Source organism: Pseudophryne corroboree, chromosome 4, assembly GCF_028390025.1.
Source record: "Pseudophryne corroboree isolate aPseCor3 chromosome 4, aPseCor3.hap2, whole genome shotgun sequence".
NCBI classification, from domain to species: domain Eukaryota; kingdom Metazoa; phylum Chordata; class Amphibia; order Anura; family Myobatrachidae; genus Pseudophryne; species Pseudophryne corroboree.
The window spans coordinates 928,371,491-928,397,383 of NC_086447.1; the positions used below are offsets into that span (position 1 = coordinate 928,371,491).

Sequence of the window (25,893 nt, forward strand, 5' to 3'; positions counted from 1 at the left end):
AGAGTGCCTCTCAGGTTAGAGTTCATATTTGAGGTTAGAGTACCTCTCAGGTTAGGGTTCATGTTTGAGGTTAGAGTGCCTCTCAGGTTAGGGTTCATGTTTGAGGTTAGGGTGCCTCGCAGGTTAGAGTTCATATTTGAGGTTAGAGTGCCTCTCAGGTTGGGGTTCATGTTTGAGGTTAGAGTGCCTCTCAGGTTAGAGATCATGTTTGAGGTTAGAGTGCCTCTCAGGTTAGAGTTCATGTTTGAGGTTAGAGTGCCTCTCAGGTTAGAGATCATATTTGAGGTTAGAGTGTCTCTCAGGTTAGGGTTCATGTTTGAGGATAGAGTGCCTTGCAGATTAGAAATCATATTTGAGTTTAGAATGCCTCTCAGATGCCTCTCAGGTTAGGGTTCATGTTTGAGGATAGAGTGCCTCGCAGATTAGAGATCATGTTTGAGGTTAGAGTGCCTCTCAGGTTAGAGTTCATGTTTGAGGTTAGAGTGTCTCTCAGGTTAGAGTTCATGTTTGAGGTTAGAGTGCCTCTCAGGTTAGGGTTCATATTTGAGGTTAGAGTGCCTCTCAGGTTAGAGTTCATATTTGAGGTTAGAGTGCCTCTCAGGTTAGGGTTCATGTTTGAGGTTAGAGTGCCTCTCAGGTTAGGGTTCATGTTTGAGGTTAGGGTGCCTCGCAGGTTAGAGTTTATATTGGAGGTTAGAGTGCCTCTCAGGTTGGGGTTCATGTTTGAGGTTAGAGTGCCTCTCAGGTTAGAGTTCATGTTTGAGGTTAGAGTGCCTCTCAGGTTAGAGTTCATGTTTGAGGTTAGAGTGCCTCTCAGGTTAGAGATCATATTTGAGGTTAGAGTGTCTCTCAGGTTAGGGTTCATATTTGAGGTTAGAGTGTCTCTCAGGTTAGGGTTCATATTTGAGGTTAGAGTGCCTCTCAGGTTAGAGTTCATATTTGAGGTTAGAGTGCCTCTCAGGTTAGGGTTCATGTTTGAGGTTAGGGTGCCTCGCAGGTTAGAGTTCATATTTGAGGTTAGAGTGCCTCTCAGGTTGGGGTTCATGTTTGAGGTTAGAGTGCCTCTCAGGTTAGAGATCATGTTTGAGGTTAGAGTGCCTCTCAGGTTGGGGTTCATGTTTGAGGTTAGAGTGCCTCTCAGGTTAGAGATCATATTTGAGGTTAGAGTGTCTCTCAGGTTAGGGTTCATGTTTGAGGATAGAGTGCCTTGCAGATTAGAGATCATATTTGAGGTTAGAATGCCTCTCAGATGCCTCTCAGGTTAGAGTGCCTCGCAGATTAGAGATCATGTTTGAGGTTAGAGTGCCTCTCAGGTTAGGGTTCATGTTTGAGGTTAGAGTGCTTCTCAGGTTAGAGTTCATGTTTGAGGTTAGAGTGCCTCTCAGGTTAGGGTTCATGTTTGAGGTTAGAGTGCCTCGCAGGTTAGAGTTCATATTTGAGGTTAGAGTGCCTCTCAGGTTGGGGTTCATGTTTGAGGTTAGAGTGCCTCTCAGGTTAGAGATCATGTTTGAGGTTAGAGTGCCTCTCAGGTTAGAGTTCATGTTTGAGGTTAGAGTGCCTCTCAGGTTAGAGATCATATTTGAGGTTAGAGTGTCTCTCAGGTTAGGGTTCATGTTTGAGGATAGAGTGCCTTGCAGATTAGAGATCATATTTGAGGTTAGAATGCCTCTCAGATGCCTCTCAGGTTAGAGTGCCTCGCAGATTAGAGATCATGTTTGAGGTTAGAGTGCCTCTCAGGTTAGGGTTCATGTTTGAGGTTAGAGTGCTTCTCAGGTTAGAGTTCATGTTTGAGGTTAGAGTGCCTCTCAGGTTAGGGTTCATGTTTGAGGTTAGGGTGCCTCGCAGGTTAGAGTTCATATTTGAGGTTAGAGTGCCTCTCAGGTTGGGGTTCATGTTTGAGGTTAGAGTGCCTCTCAGGTTAGAGATCATGTTTGAGGTTAGAGTGCCTCTCAGGTTACAGTTCATGTTTGAGGTTAGAGTGCCTCTCAGGTTAGAGATCATATTTGAGGTTAGAGTGTCTCTCAGGTTAGGGTTCATGTTTGAGGATAGAGTGCCTTGCAGATTAGAGATCATATTTGAGGTTAGAATGCCTCTCAGATGCCTCTCAGGTTAGGGTTCATGTTTGAGGATAGAGTGCCTCGCAGATTAGAGATCATGTTTGAGGTTAGAGTGCCTCTCAGGTTAGGGTTCATGTTTGAGGTTAGAGTGCTTCTCAGGTTAGAGTTCATGTTTGAGGTTAGAGTGCCTCTCAGGTTAGAGATCATATTTGAGGTTAGAGTGTCTCTCAGGTTAGGGTTCATATTTGAGGTTAGAGTGCCTCTCAGGTTAGGGTTCATATTTGAGGTTAGAGTGCCTCTCAGGTTAGAGTTCATATTTGATGTTAGAGTGCCTCTCAGGTTAGGGTTCATGTTTGAGGTTAGAGTGCCTCTCAGGTTAGGGTTCATGTTTGAGGTTAGGGTGCCTCGCAGGTTAGAGTTCATATTGGAGGTTAGAGTGCCTCTCAGGTTGGGGTTCATGTTTGAGGTTAGAGTGCCTCTCAGGTTAGAGATCATGTTTGAGGTTAGAGTGCCTCTCAGGTTAGAGTTCATGTTTGAGGTTAGAGTGCCTCTCAGGTTAGAGATCATATTTGAGGTTAGAGTGTCTCTCAGGTTAGGGTTCATATTTGAGATTAGAGTGCCTCTCAGGTTAGGGTTCATATTTGAGGTTAGAGTGCCTCTCAGGTTAGAGTTCATATTTGAGGTTAGAGTGCCTCTCAGGTTAGGGTTCATGTTTGAGGTTAGGGTGCCTCGCAGGTTAGAGTTCATATTTGAGGTTAGAGTGCCTCTCAGGTTGGGGTTCATGTTTGAGGTTAGAGTGCCTCTCAGGTTAGAGATCATGTTTGAGGTTAGAGTGCCTCTCAGGTTGGGGTTCATGTTTGAGGTTAGAGTGCTTCTCAGGTTAGAGATCATGTTTGAGGTTAGAGTGCCTCTCAGGTTAGAGTTCATGTTTGAGGTTAGAGTGCCTCTCAGGTTAGAGATCATATTTGAGGTTAGAGTGTCTCTCAGGTTAGGGTTCATGTTTGAGGATAGAGTGCCTTGCAGATTAGAGATCATATTTGAGGTTAGAATGCCTCTCAGATGCCTCTCAGGTTAGAGTGCCTCGCAGATTAGAGATCATGTTTGAGGTTAGAGTGCCTCTCAGGTTAGGGTTCATGTTTGAGGTTAGAGTGCTTCTCAGGTTAGAGTTCATGTTTGAGGTTAGAGTGCCTCTCAGGTTAGGGTTCATGTTTGAGGTTAGAGTGCTTCTCAGGTTAGAGTTCATGTTTGAGGTTAGAGTGCCTCTCAGGTTAGGGTTCATATTTGAGGTTAGAGTGCCTCTCAGGTTAGAGTTCATATTTGAGTTTAGAGTGCCTCTCAGGTTAGGCTTCATGTTTGAGGTTAGAGTGCCTCTCAGGTTAGGGTTCATGTTTGAGGTTAGAGTGCTTCTCAGGTTAGAGTTCATGTTTGAGGTTAGAGTGCCTCTCAGGTTAGAGATCATATTTGAGGTTAGAGTGTCTCTCAGGTTAGGGTTCATATTTGAGGTTAGAGTGCCTCTCAGGTTAGGGTTCATATTTGAGGTTAGAATGACTCTCAGGTTAGGGTTCATGTTTGAGGTTAGAGTGCTTCTCAGGTTAGAGTTCATGTTTGAGGTTAGGGTGCCTCGCAGGTTAGAGTTCATATTTGAGGTTAGAGTGCCTCTCAGGTTGGGGTTCATGTTTGAGGATAGAGTGCCTTGCAGATTAGAGATCATATTTGAGGTTAGAATGCCTCTCAGATGCCTCTCAGGTTAGGGTTCATGTTTGAGGATAGAGTGCCTCGCAGATTAGAGATCATGTTTGAGGTTAGAGTGCCTCTCAGGTTAGGGTTCATGTTTGAGGTTAGAGTGCTTCTCAGGTTAGAGTTCATGTTTGAGGTTAGAGTGCCTCTCAGGTTAGAGATCATATTTGAGGTTAGAGTGTCTCTCAGCTTAGGGTTCATATTTGAGGTTAGAGTGCCTCTCAGGTTAGGGTTCATATTTGAGGTTAGAGTGCCTCTCAGGTTAGAGTTCATATTTGAGGTTAGAGTGCCTCTCAGGTTAGGGTTCATGTTTGAGGTTAGAGTGCCTCTCAGGTTATGGTTCATGTTTGAGGTTAGGGTGCCTCGCAGGTTAGAGTTCATATTGGAGGTTAGATTGCCTCTCAGGTTGGGGTTCATGTTTGAGGTTAGAGTGCCTCTCAGGTTAGAGATCATGTTTGAGGTTAGAGTGCCTCTCAGGTTAGAGTTCATGTTTGAGGTTAGAGTGCCTCTCAGGTTAGAGATCATATTTGAGGTTAGAGTGTCTCTCAGGTTAGGGTTCATATTTGAGGTTAGAGTGCCTCTCAGGTTAGGGTTCATATTTGAGGTTAGAGTGCCTCTCAGGTTAGAGTTCATATTTGAGGTTAGAGTGCCTCTCAGGTTAGGGTTCATGTTTGAGGTTAGGGTGCCTCGCAGGTTAGAGTTCATATTTGATGTTAGAGTGCCTCTCAGGCTGGGGTTCATGTTTGAGGTTAGAGTGCCTCTCAGGTTAGAGATCATGTTTGAGGTTAGAGTGCCTCTCAGGTTGGGGTTCATGTTTGAGGTTAGAGTGCCTCTCAGGTTAGAGATCATGTTTGAGGTTAGAGTGCCTCTCAGGTTAGAGTTCATGTTTGAGGTTAGAGTGCCTCTCAGGTTAGAGATCATATTTGAGGTTAGAGTGTCTCTCAGGTTAGTGTTCATGTTTGAGGATAGAGTGCCTTGCAGATTAGAGATCATATTTGAGGTTAGAATGCCTCTCAGATGCCTCTCAGGTTAGAGTGCCTCACAGATTAGAGATCATGTTTGAGGTTAGAGTGCCTCTCAGGTTAGGGTTCATGTTTGAGGTTAGAGTGCTTCTCAGGTTAGAGTTCATGTTTGAGGTTAGAGTGCCTCTCAGGTTAGGGTTCATGTTTGAGGTTAGAGTGCTTCTCAGGTTAGAGTTCATGTTTGAGGTTAGAGTGCCTCTCAGGTTAGGGTTCATATTTGAGGTTAGAGTGCCTCTCAGGTTAGAGTTCATATTTGAGTTTAGAGTGCCTCTCAGGTTAGGCTTCATGTTTGAGGTTAGAGTGCCTCTCAGGTTAGGGTTCATGTTTGAGGTTAGGGTGCCTCGCAGGTTAGAGTTCATATTTGAGGTTAGAGTGCCTCTCAGGTTGGGGTTCATGTTTGAGGTTAGAGATCATATTTGAGGTTAGATGTCTCTCAGGTTAGGGTTCATGTTTGAGGTTAGAGTGCCTCTCAGGTTAGAGATCATATTTGAGGTTAGAGTGTCTCTCAGGTTAGGGTTCATGTTTGAGGTTAGAGTGCCTCTCAGGTTAGGGTTCATGTTTGAGGTTAGGGTGCCTTGCAGGTTAGAGTTCATATTTGAGGTTAGAGTGCCTCTCAGGTTGGGGTTCATGTTTGAGGTTAGAGTGCCTCTCAGGTTGGGGTTCATGTTTGAGGTTAGAGTGCCTCTCAGGTTAGAGATCATGTCTGAGGTTAGAGTGCCTCTCAGGTTAGAGTTCATGTTTGAGGTTAGAGTGCCTCTCAGGTTAGAGATCATATTTGAGGTTAGAGTGTCTCTCAGGTTAGGGTTCATGTTTGAGGATAGAGTGCCTTGCAGATTAGAGATCATATTTGAGGTTAGAATGCCTCTCAGATGCCTCTCAGGTTAGGGTTCATGTTTGAGGATAGAGTGCCTCGCAGATTAGAGATCATGTTTGAGGTTAGAGTGCCTCTCAGGTTAGTGTTCATGTTTGAGGTTAGAGTGCTTCTCAGGTTAGAGTTCATGTTTGAGGTTAGAGTGCCTCTCAGGTTAGAAATCATATTTGAGGTTAGAGTGTCTCTCAGGTTAGGGTTCATATTTGAGGTTAGAGTGCCTCTCAGGTTAGGGTTCATATTTGAGGTTAGAGTGCCTCTCAGGTTAGAGTTCATATTTGAGGTTAGAGTGCCTCTCAGGTTAGGGTTCATGTTTGAGGTTAGAGTGCCTCTCAGGTTAGGGTTCATGTTTGAGGTTAGGGTGCCTCGCAGGTTAGAGTTCATATTTGAGGTTAGAGTGCCTCTCAGGTTGGGGTTCATGTTTGAGGTTAGAGTGCCTCTCAGGTTAGAGATCATGTTTGAGGTTAGAGTGCCTCTCAGGTTGGGGTTCATGTTTGAGGTTAGAGTACCTCTCAGGTTAGAGATCATATTTGAGGTTAGAGTGTCTCTCAGGTTAGGGTTCATGTTTGAGGATAGAGTGCCTCTCAGGTTAGAGATCATATTTGAGGTTAGAGTGTCTCTCAGGTTAGAGTGCCTCTCAGGTTAGGGTTCATGTTTGAGGTTAGGGTGCCTCGCAGGTTAGAGTTCATATTTGAGGTTAGAGTGCCTCTCAGTTTGGGGTTCATGTTTGAGGTTAGAGTGCCTCTCAGGTTAGAGATCATGTTTGAGGTTAGAGTGCCTCTCAGGTTAGAGTTCATGTTTGAGGTTAGAGTGCCTCTCAGGTTAGAGATCATATTTGAGGTTAGAGTGTCTCTCAGGTTAGGGTTCATGTTTGAGGATAGAGTGCCTTGCAGATTAGAGATCATATTTGAGGTTAGACTGCCTCTCGGATGCCTCTCAGGTTAGAGTGCCTCGCAGATTAGAGATCATGTTTGAGGTTAGAGTGCCTCTCAGGTTAGGGTTCATGTTTGAGGTTAGAGTGCTTCTCAGGTTAGAGTTCATGTTTGAGGTTAGAGTGTCTCTCAGGTTAGGGTTCATATTTGAGGTTAGAGTGCCTCTCAGGTTAGAGTTCATATTTGAGGTTAGAGTGCCTCTCAGGTTAGGGTTCATGTTTGAGGTTAGAGTGCCTCTCAGGTTAGGGTTCATGCTTGAGGTTAGGGTGCCTCGCAGGTTAGGGTTCATATTTGAGGTTAGAGTGCCTCTCAGGTTGGGGTTCATGTTTGAGGTTAGAGTGCCTCTCAGGTTAGAGATCATATTTGAGGTTAGAGTGTCTCTCAGGTTAGGGTTCATGTTTGAGGATAGAGTGCCTCTCAGGTTAGAGTTCATGTTTGAGGTTAGAGTGCCTCTCAGGTTAGAGATCAAATTTGAGGTTAGAGTGTCTCTCAGGTTAGGGTTCATGTTTGAGGATAGAGTGCCTTGCAGATTAGAGATCATATTTGAGGTTAGAATGCCTCTCAGATGCCTCTCAGGTTAGGGTTCATGTTTGAGGATAGAGTGCCTCGCAGATTAGAGATCATGTTTGAGGTTAGAGTGCCTCTCAGGTTAGGGTTCATATTTGAGGTTAGAGTGCTTCTCAGGTTAGAGTTCATGTTTGAGGTTAGAGTGCCTCTCAGGTTAGAGATCATATTTGAGGTTAGAGTGCCTCTCAGGTTAGAGATCATATTTGAGGTTAGAGTGCCTCTCAGGTTAGGGTTCATGTTGAGGATAGAGTGCCTCGCAGATTAGAGATCATATTTAAGTTTAGAGTGCCTCTCAGGTTAGGGTTCATGTTTGAGGTTAGAGTGCCTCTCAGGTTAGAGTTCATGTTTGAGGTTAGAGTGCCTCTCAGGTTAGAGATCATATTTGAGGTTAGAGTGCCTCTCAGGTTAGGGTTCATGTTTGAGGTTAGGGTGCCTCTCCGGTTAGGGTTCATGTTTGAGGTTAGAGTGCCTCTCAGGTTAGGGTTCATGTTTGAGGATAGAGTTCCTCGCAGATTAGAGATCATATTTGAGTTTAGAGTGCCTCTCAGGTTAGAGGTCATGTTTCAGGGTAGAGTGCCTTTCAGGTTAGAGATCATGTTTGAGGTTAGAAGGCCTCTCAGGTTAGGGTTCATGTTTGAGGTTAGAGTGCCTCTCAGGTTAGGGTTCATGTTTGAGGTTAGAATGCCTCTCAGGTTAGAGTTCATGTTTCAGGTTAGAGTGCCTCGCCGGTTAGAGTTCTCCCTTTTGTGTTTGTGCATTTATCACATTTTGCACCTGTCACTCATGTACTTTGTGTAACTGACTCTTATTGTTTTTGTTATGGAGGATTTGGAACCCGCCCTCTCACAGTTTGACAAGTACAGAGACCACCTCGTCGCTATAGGAGAGGTGAGGCTGGAATCGTTTGGAAAAGTGAATGCACAGGAAAATGTAGGGTTCACATCACATGTGTCATAAGGTCTGCAATAGTTACCGGCGCACTAGCGAATAATTCTACCCAGCAACATGGGACAGTTATGTCTGCGCTTCATTTCCAATAATACCATGAATAGGCCACGTCAGCTTGTTCTCTTACAGATTCTTTGAAACATTTGAGATAACAAAGGGTGCCTACATATGTTCACACAACTGTATGTACTAAGAGAATAATCCCTACCCAATTGTGCGAACCTCACATCGGAACCCACCAGAATGGCAGATGGGAAGAGGAAAAAGTAAGACCCAACCCACTCACCAACATTCCCCCCCCCCCCCCCAATACACACCTATCCACCATCTGACCAAACATATTACTCATATGTGTCCTTATCTGTTTATGAGATGTTAATAAGCTCAAGAGCCATAAGATTCCATGGCAACCACAGTCACACGGCACATGATGTAGTAGGAAGGGAGGCTACTGAGCTTTGTATTCACTGTGACATCCTCCGCTATATACCTGTCACTGCTGTATACTCTTTCCTTGTTTCATTTCTGTCCTCATTCAGGTTGGGCTAGACTTCACCCCCTGGCTGACCCCCACCTCTGCAGACAGAGAGGAGCAACTGAAGGTTTTACAGATGCAGCTGGACATCGCAAAGCGACTGGGCCTACCTGTGTCAGTATGCAGCGGCAGTTTGTAACTACACCACGACAGTATGCAGTGTAAATGCAGAGTACAAGGGTATGAGTGCAGTGAGAACAGGCATTAATACAAAAGGTTCCCAGTATACAGGAGAGACCGGCACAGTATGGGGCTGAGGCAGAATGGTCGCAGTGGGTAGCTGTAAGACACAATAGCACTTGTAATAATGGTGCATTTATGTCCACACGTAGAGATCGCGATGCTTCCTGCAGCGGCGACAGTAGCACAGGAACCGGCATATGTCACAGACCCATTTGAACTGCACCCTTGCTGTAAAACGTTTACTTTATGCTTGCCAACCTCTGGAAGGGGGCAGCCAGGTTGGCACTGCGGTGAAACATGGCATTGCAGAAGTAGGTGGAGCAGGGGGCGGGTGATGTGATTGTGTCATTGTTGCCCCGCCTCCATTAGAGAGAATTCCACGATTACTGGCATTTGGGAGCGGGGTGTGGTCACGTTGATGTGATCCAACACAAATTGTGTCATTGGCTGTTTGTTCCGCCCACTTCACTCTACAATCAAACTTGGGAAGTGGGCATTTTTGGGGGCCTCCCGGCTGTTTTGGGGGAGTAGTTAGGTTTGGTTTATGTACAAAAAATCCATTTGCTATTATGCATCATTTAAACTACTGCACATCAGAGTATCTCTCCAGGACAACGTGTCGGCGCTCCTTCTTTAGTGTTAATCAGAAAGCCCGCCTCCTGCAGCATCACATTATTGTGATTGGTTGGTAGGAGTCCCAGAGCCAGCCTAACCAGAGGGCTTCCATGTCTGTATCATGTGATCAGTCACCTGACCAGCCTTAATAAATATACATGGCCTGATTCTGTATCGCGTGTCATGCCAAATTAGTTGTGCGATTATTTGCAACCGTGCCTGTGCCAAAAGTTCAGAAAACCCCTAAAGCAAATGGGTGGCACAGTGTATGCACAAAGGCGCTGTTGGATCGGACAGGCGGTATAAGAAAGTTGGTGGAAAAGTGATGGGAGATCCTGGGTGGTGTCATCTCATGGGTGTATTACCCTTTACCCGGATGACAACAAACAAATAAACATAATTGCGGCAATTAGATTATATGGGAACCGGTCATACACCTCTGCCTTATAAAGATCTGATTGCGAAACAGTATTATACGGAAAAAAAGCAGCGTCGTGCCTCCTCTCTGCTCCAGGCAGAACCTATCATGATGACTGTTTGGGTTCTGCCTGATGAATGTTCTGTCCCTGAGGAGAGGGATGCATCAGTACTCAGGACATACCGGGCCTGATTGTGAGTTAGACATGGACCAAGTTGCGCCTGCGTCGTAATGCAATGCCGGTACAGGGCCCTTCCCTGGTATACATCCGTGCGTCCAAATGTGCAAGACTCCTGCTGTCGATTGGTGCGGTGTGAGCGGTTCAGCTGCTTTGTACACTACCGGCTCCAGCGACACGCCGTGGCACTCCCATAACATGGATCATCTCCATTCATCATTTTAGCCACCCCCCTGTTACCGCCCAGGAATGCCCCTTACATACAGTATCTCACACCATACATCCAAATCCGTACTGCGCCTCTCTGTTCAAAACCGGGGAGCGTGCCCGCTGCCACTCAGACACCTGCACAAACAAAAAACATTGCTCCATTCTGTCCGATATCACCTCTATGTCTGACTCACAATCAGGCCCAGCGGGTGCATTAATAAAAGTGGACACTGGGAATAGGAACTACTGGTCCATTTCCAACAAGATATCCATCCACAAGGCACCATGTTTGAAATGAGCTTCTACGATTATCTTGCTGTAACATCTTGTTGCTCCTGGCGACTGTACCCTCTGAACTCTAGAGGTAAAAGTGTTATACGTTATAAAGGTAACACTGATCAAAAGTGATTTTTTCATACCTATAAAAATGTAATGCTGGTTTTACTACTGGAATAACTCCTGATACTTATACAACAGCTTGTGGGTTTAAAGAACTGACTCTCCTTAACAATCTCTGCTGCAGGCACGCACACAGGGGGTGATTCAGAGTTGATTGCAGCAACAAATTTGTTAGAAGTTGGGCAAAATTATGCTGCACCGCAGGGGAGGGGAGGGGGGGGGGGGGGGGGGGCAGATGTAACATGTGCAGAGAGAGTTAGATTTGGGTGGGGTGTGGTCAAACTGAAATCTAAATTGCAGTGTAAAATTAAAGCAGCCAGTATTTACCCTGCACAGAAACAATATAACCCACCCGAATCTAACTCTCTCTGCACATGTTACATCTGCCCCCCCTCCCCCTGCAGTGCACATGGTTTTGCCCAACTGCTAACAAATTTGCTGCTGCGATCAACTCTGAATTACCCCCACAGTGCGTTACAGTTTCTGTGGTTACAGCTCTTGTTAAGAAAGATCAGTAATCCATAACCTTTCTGCAAAATAGCACCAACAGTGTGTTTCTTGGTTTGCCGCAGGCTATTTCAGGCAAAAGTACCAGTGGTACTTTGACTGAACATCGGGCTGACACCGTTGGTGCTGGATACTGGGATGAATCCAGTGGTACTAGGACTGAACACCGGACTGCTACGGGTGGCGCTGGATACTGGGCTGGAACCAGGGATACTTAGAACAAGACGAGAACAAGGATTCACAACAGGAAACTCAGTGAATGACTGCTGAGGAGAACAGAAAGTCTGCTCACACTGCTGGCTGTGAGAGACCGCTGACTGGTGGATAACTCCAACCATCCACCAATCAGCAAGCTGACAGTCATTCACTGTCTGGCTGCAGACTGGCAGGCAGGTAGAGATTGCTGCACTTAGAATCGCTAGTCACAACTACACGCAAGCAACAAAATGGCCTCTGTATGGGTTCCAAATAATCACTACAGTCTCCGCACTCTAAAAGGGGCCTGCGATTGAACACCACGCTAATTGTGATATAGATATAGATATATATGTGTATATATATATATATATATATATATATATATGAACAAGGGGGGATGAGGGATAAACAGCGACCAAGGTGTCAATAAAAAGTGGGTTTGCCAGTTAAAATATTAAAAATGTATTTATTAAATTAGCATAAAAGAGACACACAAAAAAATGGGAACAACAATATATACACAACCGAACTAAAAGCACTTACATGAATACATGCACTTAATAAATAAATTGACCTGTACCTACCTCATTCTAAGATAAGGAAAAATTTATTTATTAAGTGCATGTATTCATTTAAGTGCTTTTAGTTCGGTTGTGTATATATTGTTGTTCCCATTTTTTTGTGTGTCTCTTTTATGCTAATTTAATAAATACATTTTTAATATTTTAACTGGCAAACCCACTTTTTATTGACACCTTGGTCGCTGTTTATCCCTCATCCCCCCTTGTTCCTACATTAGTTTCAGGGAATTACCACCCCTGTATCCATTTGAGGGAAACAGCCGACTCCCCATTAGTGGTGTAGGGGAGTGTCTTATTAGCCAGTCATCATACAACATATCTGTTTATCGCATGTGGCGCAGTAATAATCTCTGTTTTTACATATATATATATATATATATATATATATATAATAACGTCACCTGTTGCTTCAACTGTTTACCTCATTCCGTAGAATCTATGATTGCCACAGAACCTGTGTAATTTATTTGTGTCCTGGTTTATACGATAGTACGGTAAGCCTACATTGACAATTAGTAACGAGTGATTACAGATATCTATGTGAGATTGTGTAATTGTTTCTCGGCGCCGCCGGAGTTCAGAAACTAAGCTGAAAAGTATATGGCTCCTGGAATATAATCTTGTGATTCCTGAGATTTATGTTTTTCCATTGGCAGAAACGTCCATTCCCGTTCAGCTGGGAGACAGACTATAGCTTTCCTCAGGGAGCAAGGTATGAACTTTGTAATTACCATCTAATTATTGTTCCTCAGTTGTATATATGGCGCAATTACACCATGTGCTCCAGAGGAGAAGGCTGTGATGTGCGTATTAGCTATAGGTGATTGCAGGGATCTGCTCCCTTTCACACAGCAGCCAAAAAACAGGTTGCACAAATAAAAAACAAGAAAACTCCACTGAAAAATGAGTTATCCTATTGAATTTATAATGCTGGCTACTGCAACGTACTGTAATAATATCCCCTGATACTGTGCCGACTCTTATATAATAATAATAACCAGCTTTTATTACCGGTATCTGTAACCATAGATACATAAGTGCCGGCCGTAGGTTGTTCACTTTATTACAGATGTAGAGGATGTGTGACTAGTGGCACCTGGGGTATATGTCTGCGTCTGAGCCGCGAGACCTATAAGTATCAGAGGGATGTAGTCAGAGTGCCGACATTTAACATGTTGTCATTCATATTATCGACACTAGGGAAATGTCGTCATTCCGACACATGAAATCAGGGTTAGAGTCTGTAATTATGCTTAGGATAAAATATGACTGTCTGCATCCATATTGTTTACATACTGAACATTTTTCAGTGTTGACATGTTTACATTTTGATATTCTGAACATTATGGTGTCGACATAACACATGTTGACGTTATATCCCACACCCATATCAGGTGTTATTTAAACTAGGGAACATCAATATCAACGTTACCCTTTAATAAAATCAAGTTTAACCATTTCAGGTGCAGAGAAAGTCTTGCTGCATAATTTTGCTGGCCGCCCATCAGCCGCCTTGGAGGGGGTGCAGGCGGGGTACTTCTTCTCCTTTCCCCCCGCCGTGGCAAAAAATAATCAGGTAAGATACCAGTGACCAAGACTCCTGACCCGCTAACCATAGCTGTATGTAACGCGCTTGGATGATTTCCTCTTTACAAACCCGCTGACCACAACCTGGGATATATTTACTAACGGGTGGATTCTCCAGCCACCGATCATCGGCGTCTGTGATTGATCATTTGAAACTGGCAACAGATATAAACGCTAAACCAGTCTCTCCGATAGCGCATTTCTGATTACAGCATATGTGTACAAAAGGCAGCGGCTTACATAAATGACCACAAGAGCTGACACTCTCTCCGTCTTGGTATTTACTCCTTACCTCTCAGTTCCACACTGCCAGTCTCTGTATGTAACAGGGATGACCATCGACAACCGATTGTTCAGTGTTGTCACCCTGTCTGTGATGGTTTTGGCATTTGATTGTGCATTTCCCCCGATGTTTGGTGATGTCACACACCACAGGGCGAGGCACTGCAGTAATACTCTGCGCAGTGCGCAGACCTGATCTGTTATTTGCGTATGCGCACAAGTGTACCAACAATGGCTGGAACTTTCTAATGGTAATGATGGCGCCAATAATGGAATCATTGGACGTCACCCTTCTAATGGCCGTCCCTAGTATGTTGTCCTTACTGTCACACAGCCAGCAAGCTGCCCCACTTGGGTAACTCTGGGTAGAACTTGCTATTTGACAGGTCAGGTTTTCTGAACTCTCTCTCTCCCCTGTCTCTTACATCAAGCTCTCATACACCCAGAATCTCCCCCTACTCCCACTGTATACTCCTAGAGGTCTGGAGGTCCGTCACCCCCCCCCCCCCCCCTCCCCACCCGGCCCACCGGCCCAGAACACTGACTCACATCTATCTGTGTTTTCCTCTAACTCTGCATCTCTCGGTCTCACTATTCTCACATGGTTCCATTATAGGATAAAGGCCTGATTCAGTGGAGGGTGCAAACGCGTCTGAGGCTGAGTCTATTGTCGGCCGCCCATCTGCGACGCTATGCAAATGCCCTGCAGAGCCCTTCCCTGACGTATATCCGTGCGCCTGACTGTGCAAGGCCTGAGGCGCCCACTGTCAGCTGGTATCCGGATCATAGGTCAACAATCAAAAGGTCAACAGTCAATAGCTCGACAAGAAATGGTCGACACAGCATATGGTCGACACGAGTTTTTTTTGCATTTTTTTTTTCAACGTTTTCATACTTTACCATCCACGTGGACTACAGTTGGGAAGGGTAACCTTGCTCGAAGCATGGCAAGCACAGTGGAACACTAATTGGGGTTCCATGTGTTGAAAGCTAAAATTTTCCACAAAAAAACTCATATCGACCTTTTTCATTTGTCATCTTTTTTCACATGTCGACCATTTGGTGTCGACCTATTATACCATAACCCTGTCAGCATCCATACATACTGTCATACCACCTAGCGCATCCTTAAACGCCACCATCGGTCGCTCCAGTATCCTGGCAGGGGCAGATCTTCTGTATGGCCTTCAAAGTGAGTGGTTCAGCGTCTAAGGGGTGATTCAGAGTTAGAACGCTATAACCTCTTCATTCTTCATTGTTTTTACTGAATTCCAGAGAGAAAAGTTAATAAGACAGATCCCCCTGGAGAACATCTGTTTGGAGACGGATTCCCCAGCACTGGGACCGAACGCGCAGGTACAGCGATTGCTGGCGACATATAGGTGGCGGCTTACGCTGGAGACCGCACAGATGTCAGCTGTAATTAACATAGTAACATAGTATCTAAGATTGAAAAAAGACAATTTGTTCATTGAATTCAACCTATTTGTGGTCTCCTATGCAGGATTATTTTTGGACTAATTTTGACTGATGCTGATGTCAGCCGTTGTGTTTTATTCCTCTTTTCATAGTAACTATAGTGTGTGACTACGCACCATAACCCTGGATATCCTTATCCATTAGGAATTTATCTAACCCATTCTTAAAGGTGTTGACTGAGTCCGCCATTACAACTTCCTCAGGCAGGGAATTCCAAACACGTATCGTCCTCACTGTGAAAAATCCTTTACGCCGCATTGTGCGGAATCTCCTCTCCTCTAACCTAAGCGAGTGTTCACGTGTCCTCTGTGCTGATCTTACCAAAAACAGGTCCTGTGCAAGCTCTGTGTATTGTCCCCTTATATATTTGTAGATGTTGATCATGTCCCCTCTTAGTCTCCTCTTTTCCAGTGTAAACATGCCTAGCCTTGCAAGCCTTTCCTCGTATTAAAGCGTCTCCATGCCATTAATTAGTTTGGTCGCCCTCCTCTGAACCTTTTCTAGCTCCAGGATATCCTTTTTGTAGTATGGCAAATACATGTATATGAACCGGAGACTAAATGCATCCATTCACTGTGCACCAGGAGTATAGTACCTGTTGCCCCCTCACTGGTCATCAGCAGCAAGAGAGATGACGAGGAGGTTATTATGTAACACCAGTATAAGTGTGTCTAGCACCGTAACCCAGAGCAACAACTAGATACGGTCGGTCTTGGGGCTGTGTTGGGCAACAGACGGCCTGGCGAGACTTCACCCCTTGCCCTCGGGTCTGTGCCACTCTGGCTTATTCTCTGTTGACCCACTTGGCGGCGACGTTCATATATTTACTAACGTCAGTGAGATTAGTGAGTGGGGACGTGTGGGGCACTTTGAGTAGGATTTGGGCAAAGTCTTGAAAGCATGTGGGGAGTTCTGTACAGCTTTTTGGAGGGTATGTGGTGGCATGTGAACTTGGGGTGGCACCTGGTGGAGGTTTAGAGAACACGTGGGATCTGAGGACAAGTGGGTGGGGTGGTGGGGGGGTACTTTAAGTGGTGGTCTGTTTGCTTGTGGGGGCATTTTATGGCACGTGGCGGATCTGAGAACACAAGAGGCACTTTATTGCCAGTGGCGGTTTCTGTGCTTGTGGGGGCATCTGAGCGGCATGTGGGGAAATTGTGAAGCAAGTGATTGGCATGTTGGGGCGTTCCGGATAAGTGATGTGGGGGGTGCCAACTTTCCGGCGCTCCCTGTTACCGCCCACAAACCGCCCGCTTACTGTCATTGACGTGCAAATGAATCCTCACTGCGAGCGTAATCGCAATTCAGTTGCTGTGTGCGTGCATTGCGGTAGCGACACGCGCTGTTTACCGATAATCGTTCAATTGTGAAAACATCGGCATAGCGTACATCTATGGACCAGGCCCCAAGTGTATTATGCGGTCCTTATGGGAGATTTAGGGCCGCACATTCAGCCCTAGGCATATGATAGGCTACTCAACGCTGGTCTAGTACGGGATAGATGAATAACAATGTATCTAATTGGTTGCTATGGGTTACAGTGCTGCGCAAGTTTAGGCTTTATTTCTAAATGATCCCCTCGCTATGATACCGAGTCACATGTTTTACTTCTTCATCCTTAGAAATGTCCCCATTTTTCAGAAGTGACCTGGACACTGTATTAGGACGTTTGCAACTGAGGTGTTGCTTTAATCACTGTAATAAAACTGCGGTTCCACAGATTATCTATTTATTTTATTCCAGGAGCGAAATATACCATCGAACATTCACATCCCCTGTGAGTACATTGCCCGTGTAAAGGGTCTGTCGCCGGAGACCGTCGGCCAAGCCACAACACACAATGCCCTGCGGCTCTTTGAGAAAATTCGTCACAAGCTGGACCAATAAATATTCATCAGAATCCTCGCAGTGAGAATTAATTGCGATATTATCTGACGATTCCCACATCACAAACCCCAACGTAGGACTGGAGTAATGAGATTTCACTGAATGCCAAATCTGTACTACAATGCTGTGAATGAAAGCCCGTTTGGTCCCCCCATAATTTTCATACTGGGTATAATTGAGGAGGACTAAAGTTTGTATAGCCCGTACCTGGATGTCTCCTATGGGTCCAGATGGGGTTGGCTGGCAACTTTCAGCCTGGGGGGCAGACTCAAGCAAGCGGCCCAGCTTTTCACAGGGAATCGGCAGTCAGGTGTCCCTGGAACACTTTGCACTGTCCCGGGGAGCAGATGGCACCCTGCCCCACCAGCCCCTGGGTCCAGATTATAGGCACTGGCTCTCCTTGGTCAATGCCACGGTGTTGCAGAAAAGTGCACTTACCTAGCTAGAAATGTGAAGTCAACAATATCTGAGCTACGTGGCTTCACTCGGAGTTTTCCAAATTCCAAACCACCAGTAGAGGCGGACTCTGTATCTATCCGCCTCTATTCCGTCATTTATTATCTAGCGGCTGTCGGAGTATCGCGCCATTATCACGTGATATATTTTGTATTGACAACTTGCTTTTTCTGTTGATGTATAATTCTGCCCTCTTTGTAGCATATTTGTATTTTGATTGGAATTCTATATTGTTTATCTTGCACATTCCTTTGTCATACACAGTGCTATGTTCTCCTTCTTTTACTGTAATGTTTCTTTTTTATGCAGTATTGTATACAATTGTAACATTGTAATAAAAACTATCAAAAAGCAAAAGCACATTTGGATTGTGGTCAGGAATAGCTATGAGAAGCGTTGTGCTGCAGGAAGTGCTGGTATTACATGAATGTGGTTTATTTATTATTATCCTTTATTTATATGGCGCCACAAGGGTTCCGCTGCGCCCAATTACAGAGTACATAAATAATCAAACAGGAAAACAGCAACTTACAGTTGATGACAATATAGGACAAGTACAGGGTAAATAAACATAACTACGTCAGCAGATGACACTGGAATAAGTATCAGGTGACAGAAGACTACTGGATGTGGTACAGTTGAAGATTATTAAAGTAAGAAAAGGATAAGCACATGAGGGAAGAGGGTCCTGCTCGTGAGAGCTTACATTCTAAAGGGGAGGGGTAGACAGACAGAGGTGACACAGATGGGGTACATAGAGAACGTGGAACAGAGGGTTAGGATGAGATTTGGCTGGGTTTGGTGAAGCAGTAGGTCTGCTATAACGGAGCATGTAGGACCCAGCCTGGATGCTGTAATGCAGACCAGTCTCACAATCTGCACTGTGCGTGCTCTGTAGCCGACTGTCTGAATCTACAGGCGTTACAGAGTTGTGTGTACCCCACTAGCAGCTCAATTTGCAGCGGAATAGGCATGACTGGGTAGTTATGGGGTGTGGGTACGTAGGCTGAGTTCAGTGATGGCGTGCAGGCGGAATAGGCATGACTGGGTAGTAATGGGGTGTGGGTACGTAGGCTGAGTTCAGTGATGGCGTGCAGGTGGAATAGGCATGACTGGGTAGTAATGGGGTGTGGGTATGTAGGCTGAGTTCAGTGATGGCGTGCAGCGGAATAGACATGACTGGGTAGTAATGGGGTGTGGGTATGTAGGCTGAGCTCAGTGATGGCGTGCAGGCGGAATAGGCATGACTGGGTAGTAATGAGGTGTGGGTACGTAGGCTGAGTTCAGTGATGGCCACTGGCGTGCGCAGCACATTTTACTAGGGGGTGCACCATTGAAGGGGTGTGTCTAGCATTGCCTTTTGGGCGTGTCTAGCACCATCTATTGACAGTCAACGCATATAAAATATCCACCTCGGTAGCAATCCTAATAAAGCAGATACATTATCAGATGTTGTGGTGTGCACCAAACAAACACCCCTGATGGCACTCACTGCAATTATACTGCTCCTCCTCAGCCTGGTCTGGCTGCCCCTCTCTTTCCCCTGCAAGCTGCAGCAGCTTACTTACAAGTCAGTCACTCACTGACACTGACAGTCACAGACTAGTATTGCCGCTGCTGGAAAAACGAGTGACGTGTCAATGTTGCTGCCGACCGCCTGCCAGTATTGAATTTGTCTTTCTAAGAGGAACGCTGGCTGCATGCTGATCCTCATCAGTGGCTGGTGTTGGCATAGCATAGAAGGAAAGAGGTGGGCGTGCGAGCAGCATGATGTAATCACGTCACATCACGCTGTTTTTGTACATGGAGGTGGAGCCGGGAGTTTGAAAGCCGGTGGCAGTGGCACCCTTGATTAACCCAGGCGTCCGGTCAGTAATGCAGTCCTGACAGGGTGCAGCACAGAGGGGACAGTAACCAGCCTGCTCGGCAATCGCTGCATCAGGCATGTGAGATCGGCGTGCCAGACATTAGGGGGTGCCTGTGCGCACCAGGCACCCCCCCTGCACACACCTATGGTGATGGCGTGCAGCGGAATAGGCATGACTGGGTAGTAATGGGGTGTGGGTACGTAGGCTGAGTACAGTGATGGCGTGCAGCGGAATAGGCATGACTGGGTAGTAATGGGGTGTGGGTATGTAGGCTGAGCTCAGTGATGGCGTGCAGCGGAATAGGCATGACTGGGTAGTAATGGGGTGTGGGTACGTAGGCTGAGTACAGTGATGGCGTGCAGCGGAATAGGCATGACTGGGTAGTAATGGGGTGTGGGTATGTAGGCTGAGCTCAGTGATGGCGTGCAGCGGAATAGGCATGACTGGGTAGTAATGGGGTGTGGGTACGTAGGCTGAGTTCAGTGATGGCGTGCAGCGGAATAGGCATGACTGGGTAGTAATGGGGTGTGGGTACGTAGGCTGAGCTCAGTGATGGCGTGCAGGCGGAATAGGCATGACTGGGTAGTAATGGGGTGTGGGTATGTAGGCTGAGCTCAGTGATGGCGTGCAGGTGGAATAGGCATGACTGGGTAGTAATGGGGTGTGGGTAGGTAGGCTGAGTTCAGTGATGGTGTGCAGAGGAATAGGCATGACTGGGTAGTAATGGGGTGTGGGTATGTAGGCTGAGCTCAGTGATGGCGTGCAGCGGAATAGACATGACTGGGTAGTAATGGGGTGTGGGTATGTAGGCTGAGTTCAGTGATGGCGTGCAGCGGAATAGGCATGACTGGGTAGTAATGGGGTGTGGGTACGTAGGCTGAGTTCAGTGATGGCGTGCAGCGGAATAGGCATGACTGGGTAGTAATGGGGTGTGGGTACGTAGGCTGAGCTCAGTGATGGCGTGCAGGCGGAATAGGCATGACTGGGTAGTAATGGGGTGTGGGTATGTAGGCTGAGCTCAGTGATGGCGTGCAGGTGGAATAGGCATGACTGGGTAGTAATGGGGTGTGGGTAGGTAGGCTGAGTTCAGTGATGGTGTGCAGAGGAATAGGCATGACTGGGTAGTAATGGGGTGTGGGTATGTAGGCTGAGCTCAGTGATGGCGTGCAGGTGGAATAGGCATGACTGGGTAGTAATGGGGTGTGGGTAGGTAGGCTGAGTTCAGTGATGGTGTGCAGAGGAATAGGCATGACTGGGTAGTAATGGGGTGTGGGTACGTAGGCTGAGTTCAGTGATGGCGTGCAGCGGAATAGGCATGACTGGGTAGTAATGCGGTGTGGGTATGTAGGCTGAGCTCAGTGATGGCGTGCAGGCGGAATAGGCATGACTGGGTAGTAATGGGGTGTGGGTATGTAGGCTGAGCTCAGTGATGGCGTGCAGGTGGAATAGGCATGACTGGGTAGTAATGGGGTGTGGGTAGGTAGGCTGAGTTCAGTGATGGTGTGCAGAGGAATAGGCATGACTGGGTAGTAATGGGGTGTGGGTACGTAGGCTGAGTTCAGTGATGGCGTGCAGAGGAATAGGCATGACTGGGTAGTAATGGGGTGTGGGTACGTAGGCTGAGTACAGTGATGGCATGCAGCGGAATAGGCATGACTGGGTAGTAATGGGGTGTGGGTATGTAGGCTGAGTTCAGTGATGGCGTGCAGCGGAATAGGTATGACTGGGTAGTAATGGGGTGTGGGTATGTAGGCTGAGTTCAGTGATGGTGTGCAGGCGGAATAGGCATGACTGGGTAGTAATGGGGTGTGGGTACGTAGGCTGAGTTCAGTGATGGCGTGCAGCAGAATAGGCATGACTGGGTAGTAATGGGGTGTGGGTACGTAGGCTGAGTTCAGTGATGGCGTGCAGCGGAATAGGCATGACTGGGTAGTAATGGGGTGTGGGTACGTAGGCTGAGTTCAGTGATGGCGTGCAGCGGAATAGGCATGACTGGGTAGTAATGGGGTGTGGGTACGTAGGCTGAGCTCAGTGATGGCGTGCAGGTGGAATAGGCATGACTGGGTAGTAATGGGGTGTGGGTACGTAGGCTGAGTTCAGTGATGGCGTGCAGTGGAATAGGCATGACTGGGTAGTAATGGGGTGTGGGTATGTAGGCTGAGTTCAGTGATGGCGTGCAGGTGGAATAGGCATGACTGGGTAGTAATGGGGTGTGGGTATGTAGGCTGAGCTCAGTGATGGCGTGCAGGTGGAATAGGCATGACTGGGTAGTAATGGGGTGTGGGTATGTAGGCTGAGCTCAGTGATGGCGTGCAGGTGGAATAGGCATGACTGGGTAGTAATGGGGTGTGGGTACGTAGGCTGAGTTCAGTGATGGCGTGCAGAGGAATAGGCATGACTGGGTAGTAATGGGGTGTGGGTATGTAGGCTGAGTTCAGTGATGGCGTGCAGGTGTAATAGGCATGACTGGGTAGTAATGGGGTGTGGGTATGTAGGCTGGGTTCAGTGATGGCGTGCAGGTGGAATAGGCATGACTGGGTAGTAATGGGGTGTGGGTACGTAGGCTGGGTTCAGTGATGGCGTGCAGGTGGAATAGGCATGACTGGGTAGTAATGGGGTGTGGGTATGTAGGCTGAGCTCAGTGATGGCGTGCAGACGGAATGGCGAGCTGTGCTGCATTGTATGTACACGGAGATCCCTCTGATACATCTCTAGCACTAGGGATAGGATTGGTACAAGCTCCCGCTGACAGACGCTTGAACAAGTGATTGAGAAGCGGCAGAGTGCCCGCAATTATACCGTGCGACTCTGCGTGATGGCCTAATTCAGGGTTGATTGCAAAAGCAAAATCTTTCTCTAATGGGCAAAACCATGTGCACTGCAGGTGGGGCAGATGTAACATGTGCAGAGAGAGTTAGATTTGGGTGGGTTATATTATTTCTGTGCAGGGTAAATACTGGCTGCTTTATTTTTACACTGCAATTTAGATCTTCACCCCACCCAAATCTAACTCTCTCTGCACATGTTACATCTGCCCCACCTGCAGTGCACATGGTTTTGCCCATTAGAGAAAGATTTTGCTTTTGCGATCAACTCTGAATTACTGTAGTTCCTAAGTTCTGCCCATGTGGGTGGTGCGAGCATTATTGCGGCTGGCTTGCGTTCAACTCTGAATTTGAACGCTGCCCAGGTGATCGGTTAAGTGTAGTAATACTTGATCTCTCAACAAATTTTGACAAATATCCCCCTAGGTCTGTAATTGATCGGCAGAGTATATACTCTTAACGTCTATATGTATATATATTTATAGACACACATAAAAGACTCACCAGGAAAAGGATACTAGGCTAAACACAGTGTTTATCCACACATTTTAGTACTTGCTTCCCAATGGAAGGATAGATGGTGTGAATTTATACCGTCAATTAATGCTGACTATATAGAGACATATTTGCCACTGATTCCTCATCAGCTCTATCAAATGTCAGTACAGAACAGAGTATAATTCAGGCGTTTCAAAGTTAACTGATGGCCCAGCTCAGGGACTAATATTCTTCTATGACAGTAACGATTGGATATCACCCAAAGTATCTAGTGAAAGTGCTTTGAAGGAATTACTTAGGATTTGTTTCTAGATATAATTTACTTTTAAACTATTGAATGCCATAGATTAGCAAGTCAGCCAACTGCAGGTTCTAAGTACCACTAGTATCTACACAACACAGATTAACCCGGGAGCTCAAAGAAAGTGCACCACCGCAAGCCTGGCCAGTACAGTATGATATGGTAATGGTAAGTGCTTGAAATAAGTTTATGCTATAAGTGTCGTGTAGTAGTAAGTACAATGATAGCTAGGAGGCGTAAGGCAGAGTCAGGGGGTTAGAACGCCATCTGTCAGATTTTATTACCATAGGAGAGAGGATTAGGAAGTAGTGCTATGTACAGGGGGTGGCACTTGATATATCGGCTGTCGGGATCCCGGCGCTCACCATACCGGCGCCGGAATCCTGATCGCCGGTATACCGACAACTATTCTCCCTCTTGGTGTGTCCAGGACACCCCTAGAGGGAGAATAAATAGCGTGGCGCACGTAGTGTGGCGAGCGCAGTGTGGCAATCGCAGCGAGCCCGCAAGGAGCCCTTTTGCGCTTGTTCCATTGCCGGCATTCTGGCGGTGGGGATCCCGCCGCCGGGGAAACATCCTACACCCTATACAGGAAGTATAACTATAAATGTTTGTATTTAAATTTTATTTTGCAAATGCGACTTTAGCTTTTATTTGTAACAGTCAAGACACTGTTCTCCCATTGTGTGTATATGACACTTCATTACATTGTTATATTGTGTACAATACAATGTGACTTTAGCAGTTACTACTACTGTAACATTGTTGAGCCTTATTCTCTATAGTATTGCAGGGTGTAAGTATATACACTTGTTACATCTGACACCACAAATGCTGCTGCTTTTAGTTTGTCTTTTAAATAATTGACGCTTTAAAAATACGATCAGACTCCCCACAGCCTGCACCGAGCTACGCAAGTCAACGACTAAAGAGAAACAACTTAAATTTTTTTTAAATATATGAAGGTATTTATTCTGTGTGTAATTGATATTACGGTAACAATAGTTTAGATGGTCCAGGTTATAGACATTTCACCGGATTTCCCATTTCCCACAGTACAGTCATTGGCAGTGCCCTGCTGACGCATTTCACAGTCGGAATCTTGTATTGTTACTACTTACTGGTTACACCAAGTGCCCGCTGCCTGGAAAAAAGAAAAATAATTAACATTAATCATTTTCTTTTAATTCTTCTATGGGACAAAAACCCCAAGAACAATAAATTAGAAACATTTTCTATAGTTCGTTCACATTACATTTGAAGTGTTATCGTATTATGGTGGTCATTCCGAGTTGGATCGCTAGCTGCATTTGTTCGCAGCGCAGCGTTCAGGCTAAAAAAAACGGCAGTTCTGCGCAAGCGTATGCGGCGCACGCGCGACATACGGGCACATGAACGATGCAGTTTTGCACAGGGTCTAGCGATGCATTTCAGTCGCACTGGTTGACCAGAGTGATTGACATGAAGTGGGCGTTTCTGGGTGGCAACTTACCGTTTTCAGGGAGTGTTCGGAAAAACGCAGGCGTGCCAGGGAAAACGCAGGCGTGGCTGGGCGAACGCTGGGCGGGTGTGTGACGTCAAATCCGGAACTGAATAGTCTGAAGTGATCGCAAGCGCTGAGTAGGTTTTGAGCTACTCTGAAACTACACAAAAATTTTTTGCAGGCGCACTGCAATAAAAACATTTGCACTTCTGCTAAGCTAAAATACACTCCCAGTGGGCGGCGGCATAGCGTTTACACGGCTGCTAAAACTAGCTAGTGAGCGATCAACTCGGAATGACCCCCTATGTCTGTTATAACGTTAAGTCCCTTTATTAGTTTTAGTTCAGGCAGTGAGAGATCATCTTTCTTCTATGTGTCATTTCTGTACATTAGAATGGTTTTACTATCTGGATAGAATCGTGTGTATCCTGTAATGGTCATTCCTGCAACAGATATGGGCTAGAGATGCTTCTATTTTTGCATATTGCGTCTAATTGTCCATTACTGATGCTGTCTCCCATAGTAACACTGCAGGTTTTCTGGTAAATGCGCACAGTGTAAACCATAAGAATGACCCAACTAAGCTCAGCCTATTTCCACTGCGCAGTTTAACCTAATACTGTATGTAGCTTTACGTAGTCAATGATAATGAGGGAATATCTGTTTACATGTCAGTTCATATGTCACTTTGGGAAGGATTTGGCAGCTTTGGTCCAAGTGTGCGTAGAATTGCGCTTTCCTGCAAAATTGCAGCTTTTATATGATGCAAAGGGCAGCGTACCTACATGTAATACAGGGAAACGTCGTCCTCAATAAGCCTTCTGCAAAACAGTATTAAGTTTAAGTCCAAACCTACACAGGCCCCTGACCGCGCCAGTTTCTCCTATCAGATAGTGTAAACAGTGCAGAAGCTGCCATCTTGGCCCATAAAACCGAGTGAATTAGTGTTAAAGTATAAGGGTGGCAAGAGTGGTTGTAGATGGGATGGGGTCCAGAGCAAGGACCAAGAAGGGTGACCCTAATGTTACAGCTGTACATAATACATTCCGCATTAGGGCCATTCAGTGAGGGGGTTTGTGTGTAAGTTTTATGTGCAGGCCCACTGCTGCGGATTCATGACACTGGCGGATGTGCAGAAGTTTTGCTTGCGTCATGATTGTAAAGAGAGTACTGGAAATATGCACCCACATCCATTGGGTCAGGGCCTGCTCTAGGTGCGGGGTGGGGTGGGAGCCCCCTTACCTAGTGGCCCATGTACAACACACACCACCA

At 46.1% G+C, this 25,893-nt stretch overlaps 1 protein-coding gene across 1 annotated transcript in view; it reads left to right on the forward strand.

Moving 5' to 3' along the window:
- Positions 1–17,954, forward strand: part of LOC134910724 (putative deoxyribonuclease tatdn3-A) — a 31,379-nt gene extending 13,425 nt beyond the window's left edge. Inside the window, exons 5-10 of the mRNA XM_063919056.1 lie at positions 8,009–8,071; positions 8,671–8,780; positions 12,612–12,667; positions 13,419–13,531; positions 15,100–15,180; positions 17,047–17,954. Of these exons, the coding sequence (XP_063775126.1) occupies positions 8,009–8,071; positions 8,671–8,780; positions 12,612–12,667; positions 13,419–13,531; positions 15,100–15,180; positions 17,047–17,190 (567 nt within the window). The 3' untranslated portion in view covers positions 17,191–17,954. The remainder of the gene's footprint in view (positions 1–8,008; positions 8,072–8,670; positions 8,781–12,611; positions 12,668–13,418; positions 13,532–15,099; positions 15,181–17,046) is intronic.
- The last annotated feature ends 7,939 nt before the right edge of the window (positions 17,955–25,893 follow it).